Source organism: Cucumis melo, chromosome 12 (genome assembly GCF_025177605.1).
Source record: "Cucumis melo cultivar AY chromosome 12, USDA_Cmelo_AY_1.0, whole genome shotgun sequence".
NCBI lineage: Eukaryota > Viridiplantae > Streptophyta > Magnoliopsida > Cucurbitales > Cucurbitaceae > Cucumis > Cucumis melo.
Genome location: NC_066868.1, coordinates 18,838,571 through 18,852,320, shown reverse-complemented (window position 1 = coordinate 18,852,320; position 13,750 = coordinate 18,838,571). Strand labels below are relative to the sequence as shown.

Below are 13,750 nucleotides of genomic sequence, written 5' to 3'. Positions count from 1 at the left end.
CACTACTACAAAAACAGACTCTCTTGACGGTTTTAAACTATAAAAAATGATTATTCTTGACAGTTTTAAAACCTTCATTAAATCCATTGTCAAGAAAAACAAAGTTCTTAATGTTTGCTAAAAACGTCAAGAATGGTGAACGTTGACAGTTTATTACCGTCAAGTATTCAATTTTTATGACAATTTAGAATCGTTAGGAGTATAAGTGTTAATGACAGTTTAAAACCATCAAGAATATGAGTATGCATGACGGAAACCGTCAAGAATATGAATATTTATGACATTTTAAAACCGTCAAGAATGTTTTTTCATGACATTTAGGAATCGTGAAGAATGTCGTTTATTACATTTTAAAACTGTCAAGAAAGCTATTGTTCATGACATTTCATAATCGTCAAGCAATTTTCCATTTTTTAAATTGTAATTTATTTATATTTTTGTTTCTGTATTATACTCCCACTGGTCCTGTATAGTGTTCCAACAATTGTTCCATAAATACATGTAAACGACAATATTCATCAAATATAAAACCTTTTACCATATCATTTCCAAAACTTTGCAAACATTAGAACTTTCACATATAACAATAACATAGATAATATTTTTACAAAAAAACTAAGTACACGAAATCTATCGAATTTTCCTAAAGGGACAAATACAAGCAAAATAGAAACTAAATCTTGGTATAATATATTTTTACAAAGAAACTAAATACAACAAGGTATTGTCGTGAATAACGAAATTACAACAAGTCTTGTAACTAACCAAACATCAGTCACTTTCTTGGTAGCTTCATCACTACAGTAGATCGATTGGATATTGGTGCAAGACCTAATAAAAACACAATAGTTTTCAAGAGTTACAAAGTAGGTTCAACACTTTACAAGAGATTAAAATGATCAAAGTGAAGCTTGAGAACCAAAAACTAAAGAGAGTAACACAATCCACCAACTAAATAAAACACATCATGTAAATGAAAGCTCCAAACCTAAACTTCAAAATAGCTAAAGGAGTAATTTTAGCATTGTATAACTAAACAAACACGTTTTTCTACACAATTAAAATTATAACGCGGGAGGGTAAGACAAAATGGAATTGCAAATTTAAGGTGGCCAAACCTCTAAAACTTCGAACTATAAATTTCTTTCAACCAATCAAACAAAAAGTCAATACAAAAAATATTCATAAATCACAACATTATCTACTTTACAACCAAAATTTGTGCATTACAAAGATCTTTTTTCTTTAAAAAAAAATGCAAATAGATATTAAGTTAATAGTGTTCATAAATGAAATATGCCAAGAATAGATAAGGAATGAGAATCAATAAGCATAAGCCACTAATAGTAATCGTGAAATTATTTGTTCTATTGAGAAAAATCTCATTTGACATAGCACACGTTCACATAAACACTCATGCATACAATCATATATATCACCATAACATAAAGTGTTCATCAAAATACTTCACTATCAAATTCTTTAATGTATCATATTGGGTATGACAATTTAATGTATCGTGTTGGATATGATCACACATGATGTGTATCATCTTAATGTGATGGGGACATTCTTATAAAAAATTTAATAGAACGTTTAAGGACACTAAACAATCGTGTTGGGGGTGACCAAGTAGTCTGTTCAATTTTTTCCATCAAAGAATAACCAACAGTGAGAAAGAGTTGTCATAAAATTGGGTGAGGTCTCCCTAACCATTATGGAACCTGATGCAAAAACATCCATACGTACTTTATAGAAGTTGACATTCTATATTTTACATTTAATGGCATTTTGGGTGTATCTTATTAAGTATGATGTTGATATGGTCTCTTGAAAAAAGATTGATATTAGTTGTATTTTATTGGTATTATATTGGTATTCTGCTCCCATATCAAACAAAGCTATATCACCATCTTCCAATGTCTGTACTAACTTAATACAAATCCTTAAGAGATACTTCAAGAGTTTTATGGATTATATATGAGAAGAAAAAAAAAGCAGAAACAAGAGAAAGAAAGGTAGATAATTTTGACCTTAAGTAGCAGCGATGAGCCTGTAAACTTAGGCTAAGAACATAGCCACACCATAGCCACATCACCTGCTCTACAAAAATGATGTAAAAAGTCAATGAAATAATAGTTTTGATTACAAATATTGTTTCTTTTAAAATTTACTAGCTAGCTAGAAATTTAAGAATCAACCGGAAAACATGCCTGAGTAAATCTAGAGAGGCTAAAATCTTTACAAGCATAGTAATATGAAAAATTTCCAAATCCAGTCATCCACACGTAGGAGCAACACATACACACGACGCACACTGTAAATTTCTCTTGCATTAAAGTCATGGTATACATCAGAAAAGTTACCTATTGAGGAATAAAAAAATTAAAGTTACCACTTGTACTTTGTAAACAACTTCACATTAACACCGACAATATTAGAGATGAAAATAAAACAAAACATAAATAAGAAACATGCTCCACTAAATTCAAATCTGCTTGTTGATGTAAACAATAACTAACATATAAACCCCTGCTTTGTCAAATATAATGGATGCAAATTTGTTGAAACTTATTACAAACGTACACACATATTGGTAAAAAACTTATTTCAAATATAGCACAAGCCAATTTCAAGACTAAGACCCATAACGTAATGTAATGCTTTTTTAGCTTAAGTTAGTGTTCAAGATAGGTTTAACCAACAAGCAAAAAGACTTGGACTTTCTAAAGATAAACAAGAACAACAAAAAGAAAAGGCACAAATGAAGGAAATATACCACATTAAAGAGCTCCATGAAATTTATATCTTTCTATAAATTAATGAAACCAAAATATATAGATTGTAACAAAATAAATTTAAAATCAAGATAACCCTTCTTAAACGATAGTATACACATTTTATATTGAGTTGTGAGCATTTGTTAACATAGAAACAAATTCAGAGCTGATGGTGTGTAAGCATCACATATAATCTAACCAATCAATATTATCAGTGTGAAGCTCAAACCATCTCAAAATAAGTATATAACAATAGCAGATAGAGACATGCAATCCAAATGAATTCGATTGACAACTTAATGAACTTACAAGAATATTGTTGCCTCTGCTAAATGAGTCCCTAAAAATTGCTTGTGGGCTGTGTTTCATCATCATTTAATAACAAGAAAAGGTGTTAATTAAGATCCAATCAGTGGTAGGGGTGTTCAAAAAACTCCGTAACCCGGCCAACCCGGACTACCCAACCCAAATCGTAAGGGTTGGGTTGGGTTAAATTATGTTTTGGGTTGCGTTGGGTTAGAGAATTGAAAAAACAAAAAGAGATGGACCGGGTTGCAGGGTTGGGAATTAAGGGCCAGGTTGACCCAACCCAACCCGGTTTATGGGTGTATATATATATGTAACTAAAATTGATATTTTTTTTTCATTTTAGAAGAGAAGCACTGAAGCAGTCGCACGACCCCATCCCCCTTCGCGAATCGCGGCCGCGCATCCCAACTTCGCAGTTCGCACGATCCCTTCGGCGTTCATCCCAACTTCGCAGTTCGCACGATCCCTTCGACGTTCAGTTCCGGCAGCCTTCACAACTTTACTTCCGGCGGTTCTTCGTTTTCATCTCGCAACTTCCGGCGGTTCTTCGTTCTCATCTCGCAACTTCCGACAGCGTTCAGATCGCAACTTCAATTTCTTTTCATCTCCCGCATTCCGATCGACGTCTCTCCAAGGGTTCTTCATTTTGTCCAAGGTTTGTTCTTTGTTCTGATCTAACTTTCAAATTTTTCTAATTGTTTTGTTTTGTTTTTTTTTCTTTGGAAATTACTGTTGAAAAACCTTGGGCATTTTAAGCATAATCTGATAGATTAAACCAGTAAAATTGTTTTTTAAATCTTCAATGGTGAAATGATAATCAAGACTGTCTTGTTGCATTTTGGGGTTTGGCCTAGTTTGAGAAGCATTAGAGAACCATATTTCTCTAAAAGAGATGCTAATGAGCGATGTGGGAGGTTGCGTATGTTGGTGTTTTTTTACCACATTTGATGATCGGCTATGCCCTACGAGATGTTGTATGTTGGTGTTTGATGGTGGTAAGTTGCCGATTAATGGGTTTTTGGTGGATAAGAGTTTGAGTGAGAAAATTAGGAAGAAGAGGAAGACCAACCCGCCAACCCAACCCGGCCCAACCCGAATTTTTAGGGTTGGGTTGGGTTGGGTTGACCCTTGAATACTGAACCGATATGGTTCAAATTTTGCCAACCCGGTCACTTTGGGTTGGTCCACATTTTTTCTCCAACCCGGCCCAACCCGGCTTATGTACACCTCTAATCAGTGGTTCAACTCTATGCATAATATTGGAAAAATAGAAGGTATAAAGAACTCATAAAGGATCACTTCATTGTCTTCTCCTGGAGCTTTTGACCTGTACTAGATCCATCATAATTCCATTTGGGAAGCTTAGAATGATGATTCAACATTCAACACCAACGTTTATAATTAAAAGAGAGAACAAAAACCAATAAAGCTAATCATGATCTTAAAATAGCTTCTCCTTCACAAAAAAGAGAAATTACCATCACTTTGCTTTTGAGATTTATGCCTGATCCACCAATCCTATTCAAATGGAACAATAAACAGACCAATATCAAAGATTAATAGAAACCGATGAAATTATGAGATGCAAATACCTCTAAGAACCAATAAGGGATGTTGTTTGGCGATGGAGCAATAACGGACGTTGGATGAGGGAAGAAAATTTGGTGGGCGTGAGCGTTTGGTGTGAGAAGAAGACTGGGGTGGGGTGGGCGTTTTGCGTGAGAAGGGGTCGAAGCTGGGCTGCGCCGCCATTCGGCGAGGAACGTCCGACGTGAGGGTGGGTGTTCAGCGTGTGGGCAAAAAAAAATTGGGGGAGGGGGAAATTGTGTGGGAAAAGAGGGAAAGGGAAATTGAGGTTTAGGTTGTGAAGAAAGGGAAATTGGGGGTTTAGTTTTTTTAAAAAAAAAAGAAATTATGTTTTTATTTTTTTTCAATTATTTAGTAATTCTTGACGTTTCTGAAACGTTAAGGAAAATCCTCTTACTTGACGTTTTAAAAATGTCAAGAAATTTTAAAATTACTCCTCTCCGCATTTCATAAAAATTCTTGACGTTTTAAAACATCAAGAATTTAATCGATATTACTTGACGTTTTTAAAACGTCAAGGATAACTACATATTATTTGACGTTTTGAAAAACGTCAAGAATGTCAAATTTATAAACATTCTTGACGTTTTAAAAACGTCAAAAATTTAGAAGATAATCCTTGACAGTTTATAACCGTCAAGAAAATGTTCATATTTCTTGACGGTTTAAAACTGTCAAAAAAGCTAAAAATTGACTACCCTCCGCCTTTTCATAAAAATTCTTGATGGTTTTCCTATTAAACCACCCCTTTCTTGACGTTTTTTTCCAAAAATCGTCAAGAAAATAAAAATGCAACCGTCAAGAAAGCATTTTTTTCTAGTAGTGTCACTTTGGTTGTTGTCATATGACTCCTAATTACTCGAATTGGCTCCAAAATGGCATAAACTCCAAATTATAACTACGAATTGCTCAAAAAACCTATAAACACAATCAATGTAAAATCACGGAACAAGCTCGAATTGTAAGTTGGTTGGACCACTAAAACTTATTAAAATTACGTTTCTAAATATTAACCGTTCAATCCCTTAGTCTGCTATATATATGTTCGTATATATCTATGTATGTTACATAGTCACCATTATGTATGAAAGAATAAGATCTGAGGTGTGGGTAATTCTATGGTTAGCTGGAGGCATGATTGGAGAACACAACTTTAATCTTACAATGTTATAATCTTAAAATATTTAATGATTCCCTTCTCATTTTCACCTGTATCCCAAAACACAAATACTAGTTTACTCTTATTTAATGCTTTTTCTTTCTATGGAAAATATGGAATTAGACATAAAGTGGCTACCCAGTTCCTTTCCCACCATTTTTTGTGTGCCTTATTCTTTCCTTTTGCCATTCATTCCGTTTTGTTTGATTTTATTATCATTACTTTTTCTTATAATTATCTACACAACAATTGAACCTCCCGTTGTTGTACGCATTTGATGTCATATCGAGAATTCCATAGATTTTATTTACTATATTCTGTAAATAATTTTAATTATTTTCTATACTAAACATCGAAAAAAAGAATACATTTTTAATTCTTAAATTTTATGCTTAGTTTTCAATTTGTTCCAATGTTTTAAAATGTTAAAGTATGTTTTCTTATAGGTTCAAAGGTAAAAAAAATAGTTTAAACTATATGATTGATTTGAATTAGATGTTCAAATATTTATGAATTTAATACCTTTGAAGTTTGAATAAATAAAAATGTATACAACCAGATGACGTTGTCCTCTTCCTTTCTCGGAAAGAGGAAAACGCCTCATCTTAAAAAATATGTTTAATCTGTAGTTAACCCTAATGTTATTAATAATAAGAAAAGCAACTTTTTATGCTTTTTTAGATTTTATTTAAAAAGATTAGAAAGGTTTCCGTCTAATTCAGAAGGCTACTACCGAATAAAACTTCTTCTTCTTCTTCTTCTTCTTCTTCTTCTTCTTCTTCTTCTTCTTCTTCTTCTTCTTCTTCTTCTTCTTCTTCTTTCTAAAACAAATATAAATTGCATTAAACAAACGCCACACTTGGCCACTAAATGCCAACCAATCATTTCATATAATCTACGAATAAAGTTTACCACCCAACCTTCCAAAATAAGTTTTTGGTTTTTTCTCTTTATCTAAACCAATATTCTCTTTTTAATTCTCTCTTTTTCTTGAATTCAATTTCATTCAAAATCATCTCAATTATGATTACCTAAATTTACTTTCAAATATTTCATATTAAATAAAGATTTCAGTTTTCTAAACATTAGAATGTAGTACTTCATACATGAATAAAGTTCTATCTATTTTTTTTTATTATTATTTCTTAAATATAGATTCACTATTTTATTGAATAACAGAAGTTTAAAGTGATGACAAACACACAAAACCTCTTGAACCTATGCTTTCATACCATGCTAGATCATTCATTAATTGATAAACTTAAAATTTAGATTAATGCAATATTTTATCATCTAATTAAGTACTTCAATATATATATTTTTTAATTTTGTGTTAATAATAATAATAATAATAATAATAATAATAATAATAATAATAATAATAATAATAATAATAATAATAATAATAATAATAATAAAATGATGCTCGGGGACATATGATAAAATTGAAATAATGAAACGATGGCAATAGAAAATTAGAGAAGGGTCAAAGTTGGAAACCCATGAAATTTAATTAATGAAAAAGTTATTTTAAAGTGGTGATTGAGAGTCATAGAATTGAAAAGAAATCTAAGGAATTAAAAAGAATGAAAAGAACTTTGAAAAGTCAATATAAATGTTTATTTTTTTTCCAAAAAGAAAAAGAATAGAAATAAAGAAGGAAGAAGAAAACAAAGAGAGAATCTAAAATTAACTACTTTACAATTTGGAAAAGTATTTCAATTTTATTTCATAAACGAAAAGCGAAAAATCAAATATAAAGCAATATTGTAAATAAGACGATAATTAAGTTAAATTTTTTATATATTTTAAAAGAATTCATTAATGATTTATATTTTAAATGTTACAAATTAAGAACTGGCCCCACTTGCAAGTTTTTTTCTTTTAGTTGAAACTTTATAAGTTGATAGGTTTATACTCAATTTAATAATAATCCTAATTCACTTCTCTGTAGATTTTACAAAAAAAGATATTTCTCACTTCCAGACATGATTAGAAAACTAGATTTACGGTGACTTTCATGATTTATATGTGATAGATCACGATAGATTAAAATAAATTGTTTTGTGTCTAGATAGCCAACACATATAGTAATCTATTTTAGTCTATTGCAATCTATTATAGATAAGCGGTGAAATTTACTATATTTTATAAATATTTGGTTAATTTTGTTATAATCTTAATTTTAAATACTTTTCACTACTCACTAAATCTCAAAATTTTAATTTTTATTATGCACGATATGTGTGTACATATATGAACACTTGTGATATTTTGACTTTTCGTTTTTGGGCAATTCAACAAATTCAGAAGTAGGAATATATAACATTCAACCATATTATATGCTGTGGATAAACCTCAATTTGAAATCATATATTTACCGGTCAGACCTAATCGATCTCATTATTCTTACGACTCAACTTTAACATGTATTTTAAGTTACTAATAGCCTTTTTAATAAGGTCGTATGTATCACTCTTTGTTTATAATTTAATTTACTTCATAGGTAAATCGATGAAACTTTTAAATGCTAATAATTACATGTAAGTAGCAACTTTATTTTTAAAGCTAGAAGGGCAATTATAACAATTTTAAAGAGTTGAATCTAAATTTAATGACAAAATTTTTGGATTGTACTAAATATATTAATATTATGGATGGAACTGTAGTATTTACAAGTTTTTTATTTATTATTCAAAATTATTCTTCCAGCAAAGAGCTCAAAAGGAATAAATAGATACCTCCTTCGCAAAATAGCTATAAAAAGCCTTCATCACATATCACTTCTGTCACCAATATTATCTTTGAGAGAGAGAGAGAGAGAGAGAGAGAGCCATACTACTTGTTCACTCAATAGCAAAGATGGTTGGATTTTTCTATTCATCACCTCACTTCAATGGAGATCCAAAAGCAATAGAAAAAGCCAAGGTAATTTTGGATACCACTTAACCATATTCTATAGCTAATTCATTAATAATACACCTGTAGGTTCTTTTTCCAAAAATAACAATATAATTTCTTTCTAGTTATTCTTTATTAATTTCTTATATTATTATAACTTAATTCATTCAATTTACAGAACAAAAAGACAATAATTTATCCAAAAGGCTTCAACATCACATGGGGCAACGACAAACGTTATTGGCGTTTGCCTCGTCAATCTCGAAACTTGTAAGTCACCCTATTATTAATTTCTCTCTTTTATTATTTTTATTAATGTCTTTATTGACATGCAATGATGATATTACAATTAACATCAATTTTATGCTTTATTAATTCTTTATACTATATTTTCTGAAAGAACAAACTTTTAATTCAAAGAAATTCACAACCCTTCCAACTTCACATCTCCAACCATTTTGGTTAACGTAGATATCTAAAACCGTATTTCAATTAAATACTTTAATTTGTAGGAAGGAGTCGAGTGCAGCTGCAGAGCTGCTACAAGTGTCATGGTTGGAGGTGACATGTTGGACAGACAATGTAGAGATCGGAAAAAGCTACAAAGTTGGGTTTAACGTTTCCATGACGGCCGCTGCTTTTGGATGGAAAGGATGTGACGTTTACATAATGGCCAAGATTGGGAAGGCCGGGAAATTCGTTTACAAGAAGATGTGCCTCGATAGCAAAGCCTCAGATGATCAGAACAAGTTCAATATGCCGGAAGATGATCTCATTATCACTGTCAAACCTCCGTCGAGCTCGCCGGGAGACAACCGTCTGTACTTCGGAATGTATGAGGTTTGGAGCGGAAAGTGGAAGGGAGGACTCAAGATCCACCATGCATTTGTTGAGAAGGTCGGGAATTAGAGCGAAAAATGGAACATGAGATTGAACCCTTGTCTTCGAGATCAATAATATATGTTTGACATTAAGAACCATGTTAACTTTGGATTTTATAATACTTTAATATATTAATAATTATAACGATAATGTTTTTTTTTTTTATTGATGTTAGATGTACTTTTAAATAGTCAAAATAATCCTTTTAATATAGATTATTCATATTAATGATCCTCATTTATGGGTACAAAATTTTAAGAATTAATCTAGAGATTTTCATCTATATTTTTACATGCTCACAATCTAACCTTCACTCAAGGAATGAATTATTAATCTCTTTCATGGTAACATAAAAGAATAGAGCAATATAATCTAATATAAAATAATATATATATATATATATATATATATCTCTGTGTGTGTGAAGAAAGCAACAAGAAATCATTAATATGTAAATCTAATTTAAATATATAATAAGCTTCCTTTTTTAACTTATTAAAAAAATCTTAATTAAAGTTTTATTTATTAATTTAAATATTATTTTTATTGGTTTGTTTTTATAATTCTTCGATAAATAATATTTATCGAAGTTGACATTTCATTAACATTTTCCTAAATTAATTAGGGATGACATTATATTGTTTAAATTAAACATGTTTTAATTATAGATATAATTTGTTAGTACGAGAATGAAAAGTTTGGAAAATCAAACCTGTTGCTCCTAAGAAATAAAAGTCATATAAAATATAAATTATCGTTTACTTAAAGTTGGTTTGAACTATATATTATAGATAAATTATGTTGAAAAATTTGGAACTAAATAAAGAGACATTCACTTGAAAGAAAGAAAGTTTTATTAAGACAATTTATAAATGAAGAACACATTTAGGAATGACATTCACTTACTTTCCCTCAAAGTTTCTTACAAACTCCCTTTCTGGCTTCCTCACTTTGTTTACTTGCTTTGATTTTGCTTGGTCTACAAATGAGGATCACACCTCTATTTATAGGCATGAATTCCTTGGAGCCCAAACTAAAAAGAGGTTTCTAGAGTTTTACCTAGTCTAGATATTTATTTACATAATTCTAGATATTTCTCTCTTATCATTATCTAAAGAAAATTCTCTAAAATTTTTTATCCTAAAAAATCTAAGATATTTCTAGGTTTCTTCTTTAGTTTGTATAATTATAGAATATTAATTCATGAATTCATAATCGATTAAATAGAATTAAGAATTAAGTATATTGACGTGGATGAGAGTTGATAAATTCATATGTATTAGAGAGCGCAGGTCTTCCATTAAATGAAATAGGAGGTTTGAATTCTTATGTTTTATAGATTTATGATGAGAGAGCTGTTATAATTGTCATAGAAATATGTTTAGAGTTTATGAATCCTATCAATGCATGGAAATTCTACGAGTAAGATTGGTTGTTATATAATTTATCCCAGTTGTGTGAAGAAAAGAGAACATCAATTTTCATAATTTGGACTATAATTGGTAATGGTTTAATTAACATACGTCAAATTTATTATGATTTAGATTTTTGAACTTTAATAAGTACCTTTTAAGTCTTTGCTCTTGATGTGGTCCATTTAGTATCCCCTGTAAATTACACTCAATCAAATGAATTTTATATTATATCGATCAATACTACCTATACTACTAAATAGTACAAGTGATAAGACCAAGTCGTCGATCCGTAAGGAAGTACAAAAATTAATTTCTTAAGGTTAGTTATTTAGTTAAAGTGACCAATGTGTTGGTTGGAGTTGAAATTGAATGCACAAAGAAGTAAATAAATTAGAGAAAATAAAAGAATAAAATGCCTAGCTTGGGTTAAATTGATCTCTCCCGAGAATCTATTCATTAAGCTATCATCACTTATTCATATGCAATCTTCACCTAACCAATTTAATTACTTCAAATAACTAAATTGTCTCAAGGTCCCAATTGTTTTTAACCCAATACGATTAAACAATGTTGAATTTCTCACTAACGTAACATTAAGTTCTAGAGATCCTTAGATGGAATGCTTAGTTTTCATGCGTCTAATTGACATTCAACGGGTTTAATTCTAGGTTTTTTAGAATCAATGCGCATCAAAGTAGATTTACAAGCTAATCTAAGCTATTTCTTCTAACAAAATGATCTTATCTAATTGTTACGCACGTCTAAGATTTAGTGCAAAGCGAAAGTCATACATTCTCTCATGCGTCCAACATATAACAAAATACCATTAAAGACAAGAATTGAACCAAAAATTACATAAAACAAGTTCAAGTTCTAATAAATTGAAAGGGTTTGAAAGATTATTTTACACACCCTAGCTAAAACAAGTTACCTTATCCTCTCATCCATATGCCAGATGACAAGGAATTGTTCGGCAAACCAAATTCACATGAAAATCTTCAGAAAATTGAGAGAAAACACGTGGAGAAATGTCACAACCTCTCTCAGATCACCTTCTCTTAACCCAAGAAATGGCTCGAAGCCAAAAAATATCTTCTAACAATACATGCTGACGAAACAAGACTGAACATGAAAGAATACAAACATAGCGAAAATTCGAAACAACTGTCTTTATATACATGACAACGAAGTGCAACCCAAACTAAAAACAACAAGTCTAACAAATATTATATAAATGAATACAAACCACGGTTCATACAACTCAAAGGCTAACACTTAAAATCCACAACTAACGAACTATAACTAAACCAATGTACAAACTAGGTACATAACTAGAAACAAGACATACTAGGTAATAACAAATCAAAATACTCTAACAGATTGGCAGATGTATCGGGCACCAGATCCATGATCTTTGTTTGGAAAGTATGAAAATCTTTTTGGAAATAGTGAGCGAAAGCTTGGTGAGTGACTATTTTGAAACTAAACAAGCTTTACAAACAATGAGTTTAAACTTCTCAAATTTGTAAATACATTTAGGCGAAGTAAAGCAAATATAATATTCTTAAACTAAGCAGCTTTCTCAAACATTTCTCTTTCTTTTGTTATACCCTAAATTTATGTAAAACTACGAGACGAAAATCTAGGTACCAGTAGTGCCTATCCAATAGTGGCTACTATGAGATGGAAAATCTAGTCGTTCGTAGAGGTTTTCATGTCTACCTAGTCACAGTGATAGAAACTCTAGGCATCAATTAGATACCTTCATCACAGACCTTCGTGCACTAGGAAACCTCCTCTGTATGATCATTACAAATCTCTGGATATCTCTTAAGCATAGACTAAAACATACTTAATCAATTCCATGCTTAAAACATTATCTAAAACTAAAATAACATGTTACATAAATCCCTTGCATTCAGCAAGTCTCAAATCTATAAATCAAGTTTTGCTTAAACAGCGTTTACTCTAAATACTTTCAAAAACTCAACATCATATGCTTGCTTATAAATCAATGTGTAAAGAAACATTCTCAATAAACTATCAGTAAAGTTCATGCTTTCCAAACTTGAAACTCATGCTTTAGAAATGAACAATTTGAACCAAGTATATATAATTCTCAAATATGTTAACTAAAAGCATACTTTAAACATAAGCTTAGTAAAACAAGTTTAGGAATCATGTTAGAAACTCATTTATGTCACACACATGTGATAGCTAATTCCTCGACATATAAGTTTACCCAATCTTTTCTTGTCTTGAAATTAGAGAATTCAAATCCAATTTAATCCTTTAAAATAAGAAAATATCCAAACTTAACTCACAGATTCTAAAAAACATCAAAATAACTAAAAAATGGGGTCAAGCACGAGTGGTCATTAGGCATGGGCAGCAGGTAACCCACGGTCCAAGCCCCTTAGGTTCTAACTGTGTGCTTTGCATGCTAGGCATGTCGTGCACCCCACATCATGTAGCTGTGCGCAGGCAATGCCATGCATCTGCGTACTAGCAAGCCTATAACCTTTTACCTTCAAAACATGTGCAACAAACCGCCTGGCCTCCTTTACACTCGACCAACCTCTGACCTTGCCCAAAAACTTGTTTGAGTCTAGAAACTTCAATCAACTTCTAGAACTTATAACTTTTAATCCAACCCTCAAAATCTAAAAGTCCCTTCTTCAAACTTGCTTATAATTGTCTTCAAGTACCTACAAATT

The 13,750-nt window shown here is 30.9% G+C and overlaps 1 protein-coding gene across 1 annotated transcript; it reads left to right on the top strand.

Annotated features, from left to right (window-relative positions):
• Nucleotides 1-8,624: 8,624 nt before the first annotated feature.
• LOC103498273 (protein PHLOEM PROTEIN 2-LIKE A9-like) lies at nt 8,625-9,851 on the top strand. The gene is made up of 3 exons (XM_008460830.3): nt 8,625-8,763; nt 8,915-9,006; nt 9,249-9,851. Exons 1-3 carry the CDS (start codon nt 8,698-8,700, stop codon nt 9,643-9,645), a joined length of 555 nt encoding a protein of 184 aa, XP_008459052.1. The 5' UTR covers nt 8,625-8,697; the 3' UTR covers nt 9,646-9,851.
• The last annotated feature ends 3,899 nt before the right edge of the window (nt 9,852-13,750 follow it).

Coding starts and splice junctions, on each gene's coding strand:
- LOC103498273 (XM_008460830.3), top strand. CDS start 8,698: ATGGTTGGATTTTTCTATTCATCACCTCACTTCAATGGAGATCCAAAA. Junction 8,764..8,914: donor AAGCAATAGAAAAAGCCAAG/GTAATTTTGGAT, acceptor TTCAATTTACAG/AACAAAAAGACAATAATTTA. Junction 9,007..9,248: donor CCTCGTCAATCTCGAAACTT/GTAAGTCACCCT, acceptor TTTAATTTGTAG/GAAGGAGTCGAGTGCAGCTG.